This window comes from Pongo abelii, chromosome 1 (genome assembly GCF_028885655.2).
Source record: "Pongo abelii isolate AG06213 chromosome 1, NHGRI_mPonAbe1-v2.0_pri, whole genome shotgun sequence".
In the NCBI taxonomy this organism is placed as follows: domain Eukaryota; kingdom Metazoa; phylum Chordata; class Mammalia; order Primates; family Hominidae; genus Pongo; species Pongo abelii.
Genome location: NC_071985.2, coordinates 8,763,655 through 8,785,412, shown reverse-complemented (window position 1 = coordinate 8,785,412; position 21,758 = coordinate 8,763,655). Strand labels below are relative to the sequence as shown.

General features: G+C 36.3%; 1 protein-coding gene across 2 annotated transcripts in view; it reads left to right on the top strand.

Annotated features, from left to right (window-relative positions):
* Positions 1-21,758, top strand: part of FMN2 (formin 2) — a 399,576-nt gene that overhangs the window by 232,330 nt on the left and 145,488 nt on the right. For both annotated transcript variants that reach the window (XM_024253038.3, XM_054560978.2), the window contains 5 exons: positions 5,702-5,793; positions 5,965-6,094; positions 7,228-7,374; positions 10,542-10,601; positions 10,765-10,885. In XM_024253038.3, coding sequence (XP_024108806.2) covers positions 5,702-5,793; positions 5,965-6,094; positions 7,228-7,374; positions 10,542-10,601; positions 10,765-10,885 — 550 coding nt within the window. The remainder of the gene's footprint in view (positions 1-5,701; positions 5,794-5,964; positions 6,095-7,227; positions 7,375-10,541; positions 10,602-10,764; positions 10,886-21,758) is intronic.

Here is a 21,758-nt window from a genome sequence, read left to right as displayed (position 1 = left end):
TCCACCTCCCAGGTCCAAGCATTTCTTGTGCCTCAGACTCCCGAGTAGCTGGGAATACAGGCATCTGCCACCAAGTCCTGCTAATTTTTGGTATTTTTAGTAGAGACCGGGTTTCGCCATGTTGGCCAGGCTGGTATCGAGCTCCAGAACTCAGGCAATCTGCTCACCTTGGGCTCCCAAAGTGCTGAGATTACAGGCATGAGCCATGCGCCTGGCCCAGACCTTTGACCTTTTTCACTCTGTGTCATCCTCTTCAACCTGACCTTCCTTATTTATGGGCAGTAACCTCACTTCCAAATTTAGTCACAAAGTTGAGATCATCCACGTGAAAAATCTTTCTAATATGCTTTTCTGTATCAAAATCCTCTGTGTCCTTGTTCTTCCCTTCCGTTGTTGTTCCCATTTGTGAGGACAAAGTGTCTACTTTCCTACATTTTCTGTCTCTGACCTCTTCTCTCACATCTCTGCTGGCTTCTCCTCATCCTCCTGCCTGTTCTTCCTCCTCCTGCCTGTTTCTTAATAGGTGAGCTCCCCCAGGATCTGCCCTTGGCTGACTTCTGTCTTTCCTCTGAAGTTTCCTCCTCAGGGTTCTCTTCATGTCTGACTTAAGGATAGCTGATTCCCAATGGTATCTTTTGCCCTCGCAGCTCTCCAAATGTTCCAAGTTCTCTCAAGCCTCACTGTCATGCTACCATTACTTAGTACCACAAAAGGAACACCTGTCACACTGTTTCATGGCAGTTTATTCTTTTGTCTGCCTCCTGTTTGGTCTGCCTGAAGGCAAGAGTTGGGATTTACTAGCCATTGTTTTCCCCCTTACCATAACAGTGAGTTGTGGTCCGCGAGTGATACTCATTTGATGAATTGAACGCACCAATTCCAAGCCTGCTTTACATTCCTACCACTTTAGAGATCTCCCCACCTGGACATTCCAACTGGGTAATTTTTCATCTGCTATTGATTTATATACTATTCTGGTGAAGTTACCTTTTCCAGAGCACTGTTGGATTGAATAGGAGAGGGCATTATTTGAAAATTGGCACTTGACAAGTATGATTTTTAAAAAATACAAACTATGCTACAAGAAGTGGTTTAAGGCCAGACACAGTGGCTCATGCCTGTAATCCCAGCACTTTGGGAGCTCCAGGAAGGCGGATCACTTGAGGCTAGGAGTTCGAGACCAGCCTGGCTAACATGGTGAAACTCCGTCTCTACTAAAACTACAAAAATTACCTGGGTATGCATGGTGGCTGGTACACACCTGTAATCCCGGCTACCTAAGTGGCTGAGGCATAAGAATTGCTTAAACCTAGGAGGCAGAGGTTGTAGTGAACCGAGATCATACCGCTGCACTACAGCCCAGGCAACAGAGTGAGACCCTGTCTCAAGAAAGAAAGAAAAGGAAAAGAAAAGAAAAGAAAAAAGGGTTTAGCTCTTGGATGAGTCCACAAATGACTATTTTAAATCTTGCATAAAAAAAAAATTGAAAACAAAACTGTAGCTGTACTACGTTATAGTTGTGGGGGTATTTACTTAAATAATGAATATTCACTGCGTGTCTGTAATTTGTTGGGGTGTTTACAAACTATGAGGGGAATTCTAAGATGCATCAAAAGCTTTAGGGATTGGCTTGTGTGTTTCTTTAAGATGATTAATATTTCAAAATGTGTGGATTCAGGTGTACCACTATCATCTGTGTGCATATCGATCATTGCTGTGGTTGTAGAATGAAAAGAGATATGTTTTTGAAGTAATTGGTTGAAGGGGGGAAATGAAGGGGATTCATACTGTATATCTAGGCTGAGGCAGGCAAACAGCTTGAGCCCAGGAGTTTAAGACCAGCCCAGGCAACATGGCAAAACCCCGTCTCTACAAAAAAAAAAACAAACAACAATACTTAGCTGGAGGGTAGTCCCAACTACTTGGGAGGCTGAGGTGAGAGGACCTATTGAGCCCAAGAGGTCAAGGCTGCAGTAAGCTGAGATCGCGCCACTGCACAAAGGATAAGGAAGGATAAGGAAGGCTTCATTTGGCCATATTCCTCCAAAAGTAACATAGGTTAAAGAAAGAGCGTATACTTATAAGAGTGTATACACTCTCATATAAATGCACATGTGTATATATACATACAAACACACACATACAGATTTGAGCTTCATTATTTGCAGATTCTGTATTTGCTAACTTGCCTAGTCACTAAAATATATTTTTAACTCCAAAACTGACACGCATGGGGCTTTTGTAGTTATTTGCAGACATGTACCAAGTGGTGAAAAATTTGAGTCTCCCAACACACATATTCTTAACTGAAATCGAACAAGGCAACATTCTGCCTTTTTGTTTCAGCTCTCCTGCAGTAAGGCATCCTTTTTGCAGTCTATTTAGTACCATGGTTTTTGCACTGTTGTGCTTTTGTTAGTGATTTTGGAGTCTAAGAGGGCCCAAAGCACAGTGTTAAAGTGCTGGCTAGTGTTTCTGAGCACAGGACGGCTGTGATGTACCTGATGGGGAAAAATCTGTGTGCTGGACAAGCTTTGCTGAGGCATGAGCTATGGTGCTGCTGGCCTTGAGTATTAATGAATCAACAGAATATATTAAACATCTTTAAACATCAAACAATGTTATGTATTGGTCAGTCAATGAAAATGTTGTGACGCCAGAGGCTCACAGGAGCCCTATATTTTTTCTAGGAGTGATAGTTCAGTATATGCTGATTCAGTGCCCAGTCCATAAATAGCAGGAATCGACCGTGTGTGTGTATGTACACATAGGTATGTATATATGTGTGCACGTGTGTATATGAGAGTGAGAGGGCCAGAGATGACCTGAGGTGGAGTTAACTAAGTCCCAGAGAGAAAAAGAGAACAGAAGAGATCGTATCACATACACATAGTTGTGGATAACAAGAAAGGAGTTATGGGACATAGATAAAGTGACAGTTCCCTCGACTTGCCATAAAGTTTACTGCCAGCCCAGGGCAGCTTTATTTCTTTCTGAAGTGAGTAGAAATGGTCTAATAGAGTACAAGGTATAAAGGACTGTGCAATTAGTAATTTATATGTGCTGAATAGTTTGGGGAGTGCCTCTAGAGTACTAATAGAAAGTCACTTTGTTGTAAAGACATTGATGAATTTCATCCTTCTCTTGTATCTGTAATTATTACTCTGATTTACCTTAGCCATCTTTTTGCTCTTACAGCTGCCTTTTGATTTGTTTTTGTGTTGTTTAAGACCCAGGGAAATTTACTGTGTCCATGGAGTAGGATTCTAGTCATTCAACCCCACGTTGAGTCTATTCAACAGCTAGATTGAGTCTATATTAAGGTGTCTAAACAAAATCAAACTAAGAAACCTAATTATGTCACCAAACTGTAGCAAGCTGGATTTTTTTTTTTTTTTTTATGAGGTTTTGGGTATAGAAAGGAGTTAGGCTTGACTAACCAACTGCTCTGGTAGAAACTCTTTCCTTTAAAAGAATAAAGAGGTTATAGGAATTGGAGACCTTTATGTGTTATACTTTGGTGGGGACTTGTGTGTCTTAAAACAACCCTTGCCTTGTCTGTATTCTTAGCTTTAATGTTCTTTTAGAATATTACCTGAGTCTCTCATTTGCCGGAAAGATGAATATTGTCATTTTTAAAAGTCTGTCTTGTAATATGGCTTTACATGGTCTTACGATATTATTTATGAGGCTGACTCTCATAGGTAACTGACGAATGAAGTAGTATTTGCTCAAGTAGTAAAATTCTTGAGCAAAGCCACAATTAACTCGGGATAAAAGTAAGATTACTGTGCAATTGAAATTCTAGAAGAAGAGTTTTAATTTTTGGAGTAGCTTGGGATATTTGCAGTAAAACGTACCTCCGTTACTTCTTTGTATTCTTTTGATGCATCACATTCCAAATGCAAAATTTATGGAACTATCAGAGGATCAGCTTCTCTGGCAGATCTCTCATCAGTTCTTCCCTCGTTAAAAGAAGCTTCTTTGAGACACGTCTTTGTTAGTTAATCCTATCAACTGAAAACCTGCATTTCAAAACAGTCAGTAAATACAAAGCAGACCTAGCTTTGTTTAGGTGGTATCTATCAATTCTCTTGAAATTTATCAGGCTGTAGCTTCTATAGCAGTTCTTGGCTTAGCTGCTTGTCTGTTTAAACAAAAATAATATTGAAAGAATATTAACTTCTGAAGACTGCACTCAGAAATCATAATATGGTGATCTATTCTTAATGCATATAGAAAATGTGATATTTTGGCTCTTTTAATACACCTTTGTGAGTTGTAAAATAATAAAGACAGGACTACAAATAAAAATAATCCAAATACTCTATAAAATAAAGACAGATTTGTGCTTCTTGAAGTCTATAAAATCTCCTACCCTATATTAATATTAAAAATGTACAGGATCTTCTCTCATAAGGAAACACATTTAGAATGACAAATTTTTAGTTTAAGATTATAAAGGGTGACAGAAGACACTTAAGAAGAAAATAAGCATGGAGTCCTTTTTGTATCAAAAAGAAAATCCAGGCCAGGCGCAGTGGCTCACGCCTGTAATCCCAGCAGTTTGGGAGGCCGAGATGGGTGGATCACCTGAGGTCAGGAGTTCAAGATTAGCCTGGCCAACATGGTGAAACCCCGTCTCTACTAAAAATACAAAAAATGAGCCAGGCGTGGTGGCAGGTGCCTGTAATCCCAGCTACTTAGGAGGCTGAGGCAGGAGAACGGCTTGAACCCGGGAAGCGCAGGTTGCAGTGAGCAGATGTCACGCCATTATACTCCCACCTGGGTGACAGAGCGAGACCCCATCTCAAAAAAAAAAAAAAGAAAAAGAAAATCCAGCAAAAGGATCAAAACCTTTTATTTTTGTTCCATGACTTAAATCATTTAATTATATTTTCCCCCAAGTACAAAAAGCAATAAACAATGATTTCCATAGTTAAATAAATACTTTTATTCTTTAAAAATATTATGAAACCTTTAGTATCAAGTTACTTCCAAATTCAACTTGATTTCTGAATAAGAAATACTACTTTATAAAATGAAATTCCTGTGTTCTAGAAAGTATTATAAACAGGCAAAATAACAAAGGAAAACTATTGTTTTAAAGCACGCTCGAATGAATAAACATTTCTCAGATCACTAATAGTCAATAACATTATTTGGAAGATTTGGGGATAATCTGGTTCGCATTAAACATATTTACACTTTATTTTATTTTATTTATTTATTCGAGACAGGGTCTTGCTCTGTCACCCAGGCTGGAATTCAGTGGTGCAATCTCAGCTCACTGCAACCTCCTCTTCCCAGGTTCAGGTGATTCTCCTGCCTCAGCCTCTCAAGTAGCTGGAATTACAGGCACCCGCCACCATGCCCCGCTAATTTTTGTATTTTTGGTAGAGATGGGGTTTCACCATGTTGGCCAAGCGAGTCCTCAAACTCCTGACCTCAGGTGATCCACCCGCCTTGGCCTCCCAAACTGCTGGGATTACAGGCATGAGCCACCGCACCTGGCCGTATTTACGCTTTAAAATGCCTCATGAATTAAGTCAAGCTTTGCTATATACAGATGCTAAGAAACATGAAAATATATAGAGTTCTGCTCTATTCAGATCAGCAAATTTATCAAGATAATTAGATTATTATCTAAGGGATTCAGTTGACCAGACTTTGAAAAACTATTTGGTTTTTGTTTTTCTAGAGAGCACAGTCAGACGAACTCGAAAAAATAGAAAAGCACGGCCGATCTTCCAAAGACAAGGAAAATGCCAAGTCTCTGGACAAACCTGAACAGTAAGCATGCCTTATAACCATGTAGAGGGCGTCTAGGCTATGGGTGGGCCCGTTGTGTTTGGAAAATGCAAATGCAGTGTCTTCAGTGCATACTTGTTATGAATGAGATGAGGATAAATATCTGTTTATGTGAATTATATTTTTCTTCTTAACTTGGCTTTATTTCCTTAGGTTCCTTTATGAACTGTCACTAATCCCCAACTTTTCAGAGCGAGTCTTTTGCATCCTGTTCCAGTCCACGTTTTCAGAAAGCATTTGCTCAATTCGTCGCAAACTGGAATTACTACAGAAATTGTGTGAGGTGAGTTCTGGTCCAAAGAGAGCTGAACTTGAGTCTCATTTAATTGTGCTCAGCCATGTTCATATTTCAGAAAAGCATTCTTTTATTTACTCTAAGTACTCACCAAATTTGAAGGATCGCAGTCCCACAGAAGGGAACATTTTATGATTGACCTTCAAGATCAAAGTAAATGTTCCGACGGGCGCCCAGGGCTGCCGGACCACATTGCTAGAATGTGGCCAGTACATGTTCGCCTCCAGAGATTTCTCTGCCCTCTCCTTTTGCCAAAACAAAATCTTCAGTTTTCACAGTCCTCTCAGACATCAGACTTCCAAAGGAATGTAATTTGAAGGCATTTTTTTTTACTTTCTTTCGTTATCTGGAAGGACCTCTCCACAAATTGTTAATAATTATTCCAGCCAAATAATTTAGGAACAGCCATATGACTCAACAGAAGAGAAATATTCTTTTGAAAACAAAAAATAAATGCTTGGCAGAAACGACCAATGTTAACATTTAAAACAATTTGTCAAATATCAGTAGTACCATTTGTTCTAGTTGCGGTAAATCATTTTGAAAAGTGAAAAGATGTTTTTAAAGGCTCACATTTTCAGAAGAAGTGACATGCAAAGTCAAATTAAACAGAGTGTTTTGGAAGAAATGAGTGTGAGCTCTTTGGGGGTAAACCTAAATTTAGAAATTAATCTCTGAATCTGGTTTTTGGTTTCCTCTGCTGATGCCAAACACTGGTATTGTTCCAGACATAGGCACCATTAAGACAATGGCAGTGAAATTAGTGATGTTATTTTGTAATAGTCTCATTTGGCCTTATTTAATAGTTATCATATAGCCTTAGTTCCCATATAGCCTTAGTAGTTCTCACACAGCCTTGTTTTCCTTGCAGTTACATCATAGAAATGGCCTAACATAGCATCCCCCGGCTTACAAAGGCATACCTGAATGTTTGTGGGTGGTGCAACTTTTACTAACTTTCAGGATATTGCTCTTAAAATATACCTAATAATTAGGAATGATAAAGTTTGCTTGTGACCCAAAACCCCTAATATAATATAAATAGCTGGCATCGACTCGATGATTCAAACAAAACCCGGTATAAGATAAAAGTTGTTTTTTGTTGTTATTCTGTTTCACAGACATTAAAAAATGGCCCAGGGGTTATGCAGGTTCTAGGTTTGGTTCTTGCCTTTGGCAACTACATGAATGGAGGAAATAAGACTCGAGGACAGGCGGATGGCTTTGGATTAGACATTCTTCCAAAACTGAAAGATGTCAAGAGCAGTGTAAGTATTTTGCATGAGTGGACGTAAGCACATTGAGGATTCAAGGTTTTGTTTAGTAATAGGTTTGAATGTAAAGTAGTTGTAAAAAATATTTCTTTTATGTTCCTAGGTCAAATGCTTCTTTATGTTCTGAGCTAGAAAAAAGTAATGTCCATCAGATATTTGTGATTTTGTGATTAATAATGTTTCCTAAAGTGAATAATTTTTATTCTTATGTCTAATGCATAATTACAACTTTTTAATATAAAAACAATATAAAATAACTTTTTATATTGCTTTAATATAAAACAATAATTTCTTTTACCGTATCTTTCCCATGTCTGCTAATATTTATCCTTTTGGAATCTGAAGGCTAATTATTTTCTATGAGTTAGACAGTATATCTCTTATTTTTTTCTTTGTCATGTTAAGCAATGGAGGCCAATAGGTCCATATTTTGAAAATAACACAATGATGAGTAAAATGGCTTGTAAATAAAATATAAAAGGTGATTCTACTCTGCTGCATATGATTTTCTCCTTGATACTGGTGTGTAGGGGGTTGTCTAAGCTCTCTTGCAGACCTAATCATTTTTTGGTACTACTTCTGCAGTTGTGTTTGTTTGAAATTAATGTCTAAGCAATTGTGAGAGTGCCAGTAGAAATATGAGGTTAGGAATGATGGTTAGAGTCACAGACTCAAGTCTGAGATGGTAAACTTAAAAAATAAAAGAGTTACATTTCTCTGATAAAAGAATCATCACACAAAAAAGTAGGATAAAGGAAATTCTGGACATGTTTTTGAAATATTAAGTTTAATAATTGGCTTGTAGAAATAAAAATATGTAGGACTGTCCTTCCTAGATAATGAAATAATTTCCTTCATGGGAGAGAGAGAGACTTTTAAAAATCTTTTCTTCCAGCCAACAATTTGTTTATTGTTTTATATACAGATGCTTCTCAACATAAAATGGAGTTATGGCCTGATAAACCTATCCTAAGTTGAAAATACCATAAGTGAAAAGGCATTCAATACATCTAACCTAGTAAACATCAAAGCTTAGCCTAGCCTGCCTCAAACATGCTCAGAACACTTACCTCAGCCTACAGTTGGGCAAATCATCTAACACAAAGCCTATTTTATAATAAAGTGCTGAATATCGCATGTAATTTATTGAATACCATGCTCCAAGTGAAAAACAGAATGGTTGTATGGGAACTCGAAGTACAGTTTCCACTAAATGCGTATCACTTTTGTACCATTGTAAAGTCAAAAAATTGTAAGATGAACCATCGTGAGTCGGAGACTGTGTCTGTGTGTGTGTGTGTGTGTGTGTGTTGTCAAATTAATACAGATATTCATGCAATATTCTTTCATTGAGCATCTATGGAATGTGGACACTGCTCTTCCAAAATTGAATAATTCATAGTCCTTCCTTGGTACACCAGCAGCATATGATTTTTTTATTTTTATAATTGTTCAAATGCTCATATATATGATACACATTTTCATAGAAGTATCTACTATAGAGAGCTGATAAATTACATTTGTTAAAAAAAAAAATGCTTAAGCCAAGTGCAATAGCATGAGCCCGTAATCCCAGCTACTTGGGAGGACTTTTCAAGGCCAACCTCGGCAATACAGTGAGACCCCTTCTCAAAAAAAAGAGGAAGAAAGAAAAGAAAAGTCCCTTTCTTAACCTGTGGTAATTCTTGAATACTCAGCAACTGCTTGTTGGAGTGAAACAACTTTTGCAAATAATATTGAAATATATAGCATCAATATCATATTTAAATTATAGAAATGAACTGGAAATAGATTCTAGTGATCATATATTAATAAGAGATTATTTGTGGGACTTTTTTGGTATCAGTTTATATATCTTATTCAATCCTCTATCAGGTTAAATTTCATTAATTTAAATAATCAAGAGGTAACCTAAAATAAAAATTTAAATATGTAATCAAGAAATACGTTTTTAAAATAGTTTCACTTGTACTCAGAAGAGCTATGCAAAGTCTTTCTGAATTGGTTCTTTCTCTGTAAAACAAATGTAACTGTATTTATTCCTTAGTACTATTTATAGACCTCCACGGACAGAGCTGTTACTTTGATCACTTAGAATTTTCTCTCAGCATGCCTACTTTTGTTAATTGATTCAGGTGCTGCCAACCGTTTCATTGAATTAGAATTTGGGAGAGAGAAAGGAAGTCAAGTTGCTTAAATCATTTTACAAGCAAATCCTGTCTAATGAGGGATGTCTCTAATAGCTATATTACTGACTCCTGTCAAACTTGATTATAAAGAGGTTTTGCTCTTTTTACAAATATAGAAAAAATCGTGGTTATATTAAACATTCCAGAGAATGTAGTTTGTATCATAGGGTTTGTTTTTAAAGTAAAATATATACTTGAGCTCTCAAATTCAGATTATCTACTACTACTTTGGAACAATACAGAAAAAAAAGTAAAATAAAAATTAATACCCCTAAATAAACCAGAAAGGATGTGAAAAGGTATTTTTGAAGTGTGTTAGATATGAAACAATTTTACCTTTTTTTAAATGGAACTATCTACATTGTCTTATTTATAACCACGTGAGTATTAATTCCTCAAATCTCAATTGCTGATAAATTATAATATTGGAATTGTTAAAAGCTCCCCTTTACTTAGTATTGGAATTGTTAAAAGCTCCCCTTTACTTAAAATGATACTTAGCTTTTTTATTTCCCTAATCCACATGCTAATGAGCCTCAATCAAACTTACTGTTGGAGTGGTACCTATTAGTCCACTATATATCAATGCTAGCAATGTTTAATTATTTCTTTTAAGTTAGTAGTTTTAAAACATAAAAAATTATCAAACAAAAACAATAAAAGCACAAAATAATAAAATATACAAGACATGAGCTAAATTTCTAATTGAGGGGGGTAACAATTGGAAAGTATTTACAGTTCAGACTTTGCCCCTAAATAGCTGTGCTAAGATTGGAACACTGGGGAGAAAAATCTTTTAAGCCATCAAACTCCTTAGACACAATGGCCAAGACAATTCACAATGTAAAATTTCACATTTCATTCCAAATGTTCTCATGTATATACATGAATTCACTAGAATCTTTTTTGGTAACACTTTGTATTTAATTAGTTAAAAAATATATTGTCACTGACTTTGGTCTTTCTGCCTAGGACAATAGCAGAAGCCTTTTGTCATATATTGTTTCATATTATCTCCGAAATTTTGATGAGGTAAGTCAATTTTTACATCTAGTCATATTCCATTATTCTTTATTCGTTGGATGATTTGGCAGTACTTTTTATTGTTGTTTTTGTTTTGGACATACCTGCTATTATTCCTTTTTATATTGATAACCAATTTCTTGAAATATGATGGGGTTTTTTTGTTCATTAGGATGCTGGAAAAGAACAGTGCCTCTTTCCACTGCCGGAACCCCAGGACCTTTTTCAGGCCTCACAGATGAAGTTTGAAGATTTTCAAAAAGATCTCAGAAAACTGAAGAAAGACTTGAAAGGTAACTTAAAATCCTGAACTCATGTTTTCTGTTTATGCTTTTTTAATCAGAGAAGGCAGACTTTTCAATGTTTTTAGAGAAAAGTAATCTTTTTTATCTTTATAGAACTAAATTTGTGTGTGTGTGGCAAAAGAACAATTTTGCCTATATTCTTATTCTTTGGTTGTTTAAGAAGTTATGTGTATCAAAAATTTGGTTATTAAGTAATATCTTGGTTATTTCAATTAACAATCTGTCTTGTCAGGAATAAGTTTACATTTTGTTTTCATTTTATAACCAAGAACATTTGGGTATTGGTCATGTCATGGTTAGATACAAATTATGTCATTGTTATAATAGAAGATAAATAGTCCCTCCCCATTTTCCCTTGGTGTACTTGCCCAGGATTTTCTGGCTTATGAACTTTCTGGGGAACAAAATATCTTCTTCTGCTTAAAAACCACATACATGTATATTGTTTTATTACCAGTCAAGCTTTACATAAAATTATTTTGAAGAATAATAGGCTGAAATTTTTCGAATTTCTAAATTAAAAGTAGCATTTACAAAAAAGCAAATAGTTTGCAGATTTTTTTATTTTGTAAGTAAAATTCCTGCTACCCCCTTTTCTTGATATTCCTATCGAGTCGTGAACACCTCAGCTATCTATTTCAGCTTCTTTCTTGCTGTATTACATACAGATGAGGAGTAAATACATTTACCTGAGCTTTTCATTTGATATTGTGTTACTATATGAGAAGAAAAGGCCTGGTTACCCCTGTCCAGAAACCAAAAAGATAGAACTTTTTAAGACACTCCGAATTTCGAGATGTGTTTATCCAAAGATACTGATCTGTAATCAAATTCATAGAGTTGTTATATTCTAGTTACAGATGTTTTAAAATGGATTTCAGTGACCATAGGGACATTATGTAGTGTGATTATAGTTCTTATGTATTCAACAACATTTATTACGGACCTGGTTCATAGCAGACAGTTGCTAGGTGCTGTGGATCCACAAAGGTTACAGTAACCGCTGTTGAAGAGGGCTAAAATTCTGTCACTTAGATGGACCCTGTTGGAGCCTTACAAGTTGGTGCTCATTGACCGAGGCCAAGAAAGACTGCCTTGACTTGCTCTGTTTTTAGTACAATAATAATAAATTAAACTATGTTACATTTGTATAATATTATGGTGCTGTGTATTTTAATCTAAGAATGAATTCTTAAAGCAACAACAAAAAAAAACCCACTCATGCTATAGTGTTATAGTTCAACCTGATGACAGGCATCTTGGTTTGCTTATGAAATTTACACACACTCTGATGTGTAAATGCTAGAGGCATTTCTAGGGGATCTGGAAAATACTTCCCACTTCAATCAATAGTTCAGTCTTGTAAAGTAGGATTTCATAGTTTACAGGTGATTTGATAAAGGAGCGGAATGGGTGACCCTATTATCAGGATATCAGGATTTATGTTTGCTTTCTGGAGTTGCATCACTTTGGAATGTTATTCCATTTTCTTATGATAAATACACAACTTCTTACTATAGGCATTAAACATACATGTAACTATGAAAATGGCAAGTTCTCACAAGACTTGGAGCTGAAAAGAAAGACCTAACTAACACCAGATAGTGGGTTTGAAAAGGACAAGCAGCCAGCCAGGCATGGTGGCTCACACCTGTAATCCCAGCACTTTGGGAGGCTGAGACAGGTGGATCACCTGAGGTCAGGACTTCGAGAGCAGCCTGACCAATATGAAGAAACCCCATCTCTACTAAAAATACAAAATTAGCCAGGCGTGGTGGCACATATCTGTAATCCCAGCTACTTGGGAGCCTGAGGCAGGAAAATCACTTGAACCTGGGAGGCAGAGGTTGCAGTGAGCCAATATCGCGCCATTGCACTCCAGCCTGAGCAACAAGAGCGAAACTCCATCTCAAAAATAAATAAATAAATAAGTAAAAATAAAGAAAGAAAAAGACAAGCAGCCAGCGCCTCTGAATACTATTTCCACATCTGCATTTGCCACCTACAAGTGCTGGGTGCCTACATTCGGTAGCACAGAAGATTAGATATTGAAGGAGCATCTTAGCAATTTTTGAGTACCTCGGAGTTTAAAGAGAGGATTTTAACCCTGAAGGTTTACACTTTATATCAGGGAAAGATGAACTTATCTTTCAGATATCATCAGACCTGTGCCCTTGGCCAACAACGATCACATTTGCCTGGCGCAGTATTTTCCCCAGTCTGAACACAGCCTGTTATGATTTGATAGAATTGTTGAAATGGGGAGTTTCATGACCAAATGAACGTTAAGTTAAAGTTAAAAGGACTTCATGGTATTCTCCAAAAAAAAAAAAAAAAAAAAAAAGGGGGGGGGTTGCAATTGTTTTCCCATTTATTACAGAGCACTTTTTTCACAGAATCTCTGGTGTGTTCTGTAGTCACTGAAACATATTTTGAGAAATGCAAGGCTGGTGCACTGTGTTAGTAACAGAAGAATGGCATTTACCTTTGAGGAGCTTACAGGGAAGGTTGGAGAAATGATGCTATAGTTGATGAAATAATGTAATTATATATTACTCTTCTTAAAAAATGGAATCAGCTCGAAGAGCTATTTACAAAGCTGTCAAACTCTGAGGGTTAAAAACTGACAAATCATAATTTACCTCATTTTTTTTGCTCTTCTAAATTTGGGGTTTTCCATGAAAAACAAGATGTTTTATGACATGACGAAGGAAATCTTATGGACTGAAATATAAATTCAGTTACTGGGAAATAAAGATATATCCAAATGTAGAATTTCGTATCAACAACGCATGAAATCTGCCTCATGTCCTTTTTAGGAATGAGAGGGATATAAATAAATATGTACGTCCATCTGACTAAATGGGAGTCAAATGGAAAATTATTGGATTATGTTATTTTAGGAACAATTACTTTGAAATAATGTCTACTTTGATCAAAGTAGCCTATTAAAAATGATTCCTTTTCTTTTGTTTTCTTTTTTTTTTTTTTAAGACAGTTTTGCTCTGTCTCCCAGACTGGAGTGCAGTGGCACAATCTCGGCTCACTGCAGCCTCCGCCTCCCCATCTCCTGGGTTCAAGCAATTCTCTTGCCTCAGCCTCCTGAGTAGCTGGGATTACAGGCACATGCCACCACTTCCAGCTAATTTTTTGTATTTCTGGTAGAGACAGGGTTTTGCCATGTTGGCCAGGCTGGTCTTGAACTCCTGACAAAAATGATTCCTTCTAAGTGATCAAGTGAGGGAATTCATTTAAGAAGATTCATACAGCCACATTTTGTTTCCCAGAGGCAAGTTGTTATAAAAAAGGTTTAGAAAATAGGATAATATATAGAAAGCATTTATCTCAATACCTTTCATACAATAAATATTCAATAAATCTTGGCCATTCATAATAAGGTAAATATAGAATAAGCAGCATGATTAGTTTGATAAAGACAGATAAGCAATAATCATAGTAGCTCATCTACTGGCTCTAGCACTTCTGTTTCTGCTTAGAGACTTGATTTTGATTTCTAAGGAAAGGCTGAAAAATAATGTGTTATGGCTCACACATTTTAATGAGACAACTGAATCTCATTTTAGCATTTTATAATAACATCCACTGTGTTTAGTTTCTCTGCTCACTCCCAAGATTTCCATATTTCCTCAGGGTGCTTCCCTGGCTTTCTGAGCTCAGTGACTTGTAGTTCGTTAAGCAACCTGATCTGCTTTTGATCTCTTCTGGCTGTCAGCAGCTTTTCCTGATGTAGTCATGCCAAATGGTGACTCTGTTCCAGTGCCTTTCTTGAATAGGAATTGTAGCATTTGCCACATGACTTAAATCAACTCAACATGCACGGAGCATTGAGTAATTAAGTTACCGGAACTGGACAAGAATGTTCTCATGCAAATTCTTCTCTGTATCCTCTTTCTTTCTGTTCTTCCTCCCTGCACTCACACACTCTCTCTCTTTTCAATATCTAAGTTGAAAACAAGTTTAAAATTCATTAACTATACCTTCAAGTTGAAGCAATGTCCATTTTCCAGAGATTTATAGGAAAAACCAGCCCTCAAACTTGTTTATATTTTATTTTTGGCTTACAACTACTAGTTTGTAGCTATTACATTTAAATTGTTCATTTCTGATACTTCCTTTTTTCCCCTTATGTTTGAGGAGAGGAAACAAATAAGCTTTTTAAAAAATAACATTTTACAGTAGTCCTCCCCACCCATCCAAGGTTTTACTTTCCTTGGTTTCAGTTACCCACAGTCAACCTTGATCCAAAAATATTAAGTGGAAAATTTCAAAAATAAGCAATTCATATGTTTTACATTCGGCACTGTTCTGCCATCTACCTTCATCCCTTGCGGCACGTGGATCCTTGCTTAGTTCAACGTATTCATGCTGTATATACTGCCCACCTGTTCATCACTTAGGACAGTGGTCCACAGCTTCTTGGCAATAGGGACCAGTTTCATGGAAGACAGTTTTTCCATGGACAAGCCAGGAGGATGGTTTCAGGATGATTCGAGGGCATTACATTTATTGTGCACTTTACTTCTATTATAATTACATTGTAATATATAATGAAGTAATTATACAACTTATCGTAATGTAGAATCAGTGGAAGCCCTAAACTTGTTCTTCTGCAACTAGACAGTCCCATCTGGGGGTGATGGGAGACATTGGCAGATCATGAGACATTAGATTCTCCTAAGGAGCATACAACCTAGATCCCGCACATGCGCAGTTCACAGCAGGGTTCTGGCTCCTATGAGAGTCTAACGCTGCTGCTGATCTGACAGGAGGCAGAGCACAGGCGGTAATGCTTGTGATGAAGAGCGGCTGTAAATACAGATGAAGCTTTGCTTGCTCGCTGGCCTCTCACCACCTGCTGGGTGGCCCAACTCCTAACAGGCTGCAGACCAGTACCCATCTGTGGCCCAGGGGTTGAGGACCCCTGACTTAGGAGCCATCTTGGTTATCAGATCAACAGATCACAAAAAGGGTGAGTATAGTATGATAAGATGTTTTGAGACAGAGAGACCACATTCACAGAACTTTTACAGTATATTGTTATAATTGTTCTATTTTATTATTATTATTTTTAATCTCTTACTGTGCCTAGTTTATAAATTAAGCTGTAGCATAGGTATGTATGTATAGGAAAAAGCATAGTATATATAGGTTTCAGTACCATCTGCTGCTCCAAGCATCCACTGGGGATCTAGGAAGGTATTCTCCATGGATAAGGGAACACTACTGTTTTATGATTTTTAAAAAAAATTTAAAAAAATTTTATTGAGGTAAAATATACATATAAAATTTACCATCTTTACCATTTTTAAGTTATATTTTAAAATTAATATCTGTTTAGCATAAGAACTTCAGACAACCTTGAAAAATGTAGAGAAGAAAACATTTGTATTTCTACAGTTCAATGATAAATAATGTTCATATTTTGTTCTGTTTATATTTGGTAGGTAGGTGTTTATTGCATGTGCATACATACATGATTTGTGCAATTGGGATTATGATGCACATAATTTTTGCAATTTTTGTCCACTCATTTTCTGGTCTATACTAGGATAATTTAATGTTATTTATTTACATATATATTCTATTAATATTTTCTTTCTGGTTGTCTATTTGATAAATTTTTAAATATTCTCTTCCTAACACCTCCAGTAACATCTAAGAAGATGTACATAGTATTCCTGTTAATTTACTGGGTAATCCTAAATGTTAACATATTTTGTAAACTATACAATTTTATAACATGCTATAAATTTATGTAGTATATTTATTCTTCTATAAGATGAATGTTTTAGAACATTCTAACTAACAATTGAACTCCTTCTACTTTCAGTTTTTTTCCACACTTTGGGTACTGTCATTTTTCTTAAAAACATTACTGCTGTTTAATAATTATTAGGTAATAACATTTATGAATATATTTAAATAATTACTGTGCTATCATTGTTGCATCTTATATTCCTCCCCCCTTCACATTTAATGTTCTTTCAGTGTGAGTGAATGGGTGTTAAACTCTTAGTCCGGGCCGGGCGTGGTGGCTCATGCCTGTAATCCCAGCACTTTGGGAGGCCGAGGCAGGTGGATTGCTTGAGGTCAGGAGTTCAAGACCAGCCTGACCAACATGGTGAAAGCCCGTCTCTACTAAAAATATAAAAATGAACTGGGTGTGGTGGTGGGTGCCTGTAATCCCAACTACTTGGGAGGCTGAGGCAGGAGCATTGCTTGAACCTGGAAGGCGGAGATTGCAGAGAGTGAAGATTGTCCCACTGCCCTCCAGCCTGGATGACAGAGCGAGACTCCATCTCAAACTGAAAAAAATTGTTCCCCCTTGTTTTGGAATGATAGTTTCACCAGAAATAGAGTTCTAGACTGACTGACTTTTCATCAGTATTTTGAAGATATTTTTGTTTTCTTCTGGTACCTCTTATTTTCAATAATTTTCATTCTTTTGTAGATAAGCTGTCTTATCTCTGATGACTTGTATAATTTTCTCATTGTCCTTATTCATTTTTGGCTTTCCTTGGATGTGTATGGTATGAATATATTCTTTTAAAATGTTTTGTATTGCTCTGTACTTAGAAATTCCTATTAAAATACTGATGGCTTCCTTAATGTGTAGAAAAATTTCTCAGCCACTGTCTGCCCAAGTATTACTTAACTTTTCTCTTTTCTCCTGAAACTCCTTTTGGATGTACATTGGTCTAATCCCTGTTGGTCTAATCCCTGTTAGTCCCTTGATCTAATCCCCATGTCTCCTAACATCTCTTTCATGTGTTTAAAATCACTTTCCACCTTTTGTTATTATCTTCATGCATTCCTCAACGTTACCTTCTAATTCATTCATTCTCTGTTGACTCTGTTAATTCTAATGTTTATGTTATCAGTGCAGTAAATCATAATAATTCTTGTTTCCAAGATTTCTAATATGTTTTTGTCATATTCATTTTGCCTCTAAAGTAATTTCTTATTCTTGTTTTCGATATTTATCTTCCTTTTATGTCATTGATATTTTTAAAAATATATTAAAGCCCTTTTCAGCTTTGTTTCATCTGAAATGAATTCATCTTCCACTTAGTGATTTTTATAAGTTGTCCTTCAGAGTCACTAGTTTCCTATGTGGTGTTAGAATGATGATTTTTATAAAGGTGTCAGGTTCGCCATTACAGATTGAACTGCTCGTTCTATTCTTTACCCCCTTCTCACTACTGCACTTGACTAGTCTTTAAAAAAAAAAAAGTCGGGAAATTATGGCCTATGGGCTTTTGTAAATACAATTCAGTTGGAACACAGCCACACCCAATCATATACACATTAGCTGTGACTGTGTTTGTGTTACAACTGCAGAGTTGAAGAATTGTGATAGAGACCTTCTATCAGTGAATGTGTCCCTCCCTGACTCGCTTCTCCTGAGCCCCAAAATCATTCAGTGTCTTTTAATTTTTTTTCAATTGCTTTAACTTGGCCTGCCTTTGGTACCCAAGTCACAACCAAAGCTTCTAGCAGCAGCACAGAGCTCCTGCCCTGTGGGCATATTAGGTTTATTATAGATCCAGTCTCCACGCTAGTGAATGACTTGGCTGGGGTCTGGGCTGGGAAGCTGTGGCTACTTACTCTTGCTGCCCCAGGCATAGAGTTGCATGTGGGCTACAGCCCTAGGAAGCAGTGAATTGTAGGTGTTTTCATCCTCCTTGCATGAGTTTGGGAGACCAGTTACCACTCTGGGTTTCCAGTAGAGAGAATGGTTCCTTTCCCTCCTGTCTGTTCTCTCCCATCCCCAGTCCTCACATAAGCCAAGAGCTTTACCTGTTCCTCCACGATCACAGTTCGTTGACTTCTACTTCCGCCCTGTTTATTAACTTTGGCTTCTCTACTATTTCTGGTCCAAGGAGATATTTACATTTTTTAAAAGCATACTATGTCTGCTTAGTTTCCTCTTTATACGTTACCGTTCACTGCTCTGTGTTTTCAACAGAGGGAAAGCTCAGGCTGTAAATTCATTAGAAGTTCTGTTTGACTGGAATACTGTATTCACTTTTATATCTTACATTTTTCCTCACTGAAAATTATAGCAGAAACATTTTTCCATACTATTTAATGTACTTCAAAAACTGCTTAGGATGGTTTCATAATTCGTCTCATGAATGTGCTGTAATTTAGTGAGTAATTTGATTCTTGTAGGAAATTAGACTCCTCCCAGTTTTCACTACTCTAAGTATATCATGTTGAGCATTCTTATTTATAGCCCTTTTAAAAGTTGTACCTCTGGTTGTTTCCTTCATATAGATTCAGATTTATAATTACTGGATCAAAGGCAATGAACATTTTTTCAAGTTCTCGATATTACCAAATGTTATAAAAATGCTTTCTAGAGGAAAACTGATGAATTTTAATGGGTGAGTTGTTTCTTAAAGTAAAACAGAATAATAAAATTTATGAAATTTAGATTAGTAAAGAATCTTAGAGACATTATGATCTCATACCTTAATCATTTAACAAATGTTTATTAAATTAACAAAATAAAAAGTAGATTCTTTCCTCATAGCTCATAGACTAAAAAGAGAACTGTTGATTATATGAATAACCACTATGCAGTACACAATTTTTTTTCATTATATAGAAACACAGAAGTAGTAGTTATTAGGTATACTTGGAAAATTATATTTAAATTGGACTTCGAAAGATCTGTAAAATTCTCCCAAGAGGAAAAAAAAATAGAATTTCAAGCATGGGAAAGAGCATGAGCAAAGTTACCCATCCTGTGACCATTTGGACTTTGATTATTTACTGGTTCCTGATCCCAGAAGTCTCTCAATTTATATCAGGTGTATATCTAACAGATATTAAATATTCATACCTGAGATGGGGCTCATTGCAGTGGAATTCACAACCAGGGTGAAGATTGGGCACATATGTGGTTTGAAAAAGGCTCCCAGCCAGTAATTCTGATATGTCTTTCAAAATAGCTTGCTATGACTACTCTGTGTCACTGTTTTACATGCTTTAGCTCATTTAATCCCTATGCCATAGATAGGATCATTAATCCTCTCTTTAGTGATTGCATAACTGCAAGTCAGAGATAGTAAATGCTCTACAAAAGGTCACATAGTGTAAGCTGAGGCTGGATCTGGGTCTGAGGAAGCTGATCCAGAGCTCACCCTTTTAACCCCAACACAAACACCGCTTCCTTTTGGGGTTCACTGTGCAGAACCCTTCAGGGAAGGTTGAGAAGCCGAACATACAAATATAATTGCACTGAAGTATAGTAACAACCGTGATAAAATAGGAGCAGGGAGCAGAGTGGAAAGTGAGCCTGATTCTATCTAATTGGTTAGAACAGGCTTGAGTTAGGTAGTACCATGAGAATTGAGTCATGAAGTATAAATACTTTAACAGGTGAAAAAATTTATGGAAGAAAATTTGAACAGATGAGCCACCAAGTTTACTGAGATGAAATTAATGCATCTTGGAATTTTGAGCAATCTGACATGATTCAAATATTGGCTGAGTACAGAGAAGTAGAAAGCAATAAAGACATAGACGTACGTAGTGAGCAGATCAGTCCCACATAGGCAGGAAGATTCTGAGTGGACAAGGGGTGTGTGTTTGATAGGGTGGGGTGGGGGGTATTGGGAAGGAAATGAAGGAGGAGAGAGAGGCATTTCAGGCAGAAGAAATGTCCCAATGCCCCAGCATTCTTAGAACACAGTGACCATGAGATGATAGAAAATGTTTTCTGATTATAGAAACTCTACAAACTTCTATACTTTATAAGGAATTTTCATTTTACTCTAAATGCAATATCCAGCCATTGAAAGATTCTATTCAGGGAAATGGAGTGATATGATTTATGTCTTGAAAGTACTGCTCTGGCAAGAGGAGAATTTGTGAGACCAATTTGGAAGCAATTGTGATTTTGACAAAGGAGGGAGACAGAGGAGCTGGGAAGAGCTAAACAAATCTTTCTATTTTTAGGGACAGTCAGTGTTCTAGATAGTAACTGTTTAGAATTTTCTGTAATCTATGTAATGTATAAATGCTTCTTAATAAAATTGTGTCATTCCATGATTTCCTTCAAGTCAATGGTATGTAGGTTACTGTGATGTTTTGCTGTTTGAGATGTTTGCATTTCTTTCCAGAAGCTTTGAAAGAAACATTTTCATTTGTGATTTTTTTTCCCAAAGTTGATAAGCCTCAAGTATTTCTCTTTCTGCTCACTCCTTTCTCCACACTAACATGTATGTGTACTCAATTTAAATCAACATTTTTCATTGTTCTTTGACTTTTTTAAACTATTAATCTCAAAATATACATTACTTTCAGTGGTGATTTTGCCATTGGAAAGGAGAATTAATGAGAAGAAAATTCTTCATTCAAGTCATTAGTCATTGAATTCTAAGATTTGATGCCATTTATATATATTAGAAAAAAACATAACAAAATTGTATTTTCTCCTTTTTACTGATTGCCTGCTGTTCTGACCCAGCTGCCTGGTGAAAACTGCAGCTAATTAAAGGTGATTACTTTCTTGTCATTTTGAGTTAAAGTACATTTTATTTTATAAATTATCTGTGATTGTGTTACAGTGTGTACTTTGCAAAAATGTTTGCTTTTAAAGCAATAGTCAACTTAGTTTAATGCAAAGCCATAAGATTCTGTTTCTTTCAGGGACCTGGTATAAACAAATTATCACATGAAAACATGGTCTACACATATGTGGTACAAGTTTACCATGAGATTATAGTCATTTACAACAGTTTTCATGAGAATGTTTCATTCTCATAACCGAGTCATTTCTTTTTCCATTTTTATTGGCAAACTTCTGCTCATTCTTCTAAATGATTCA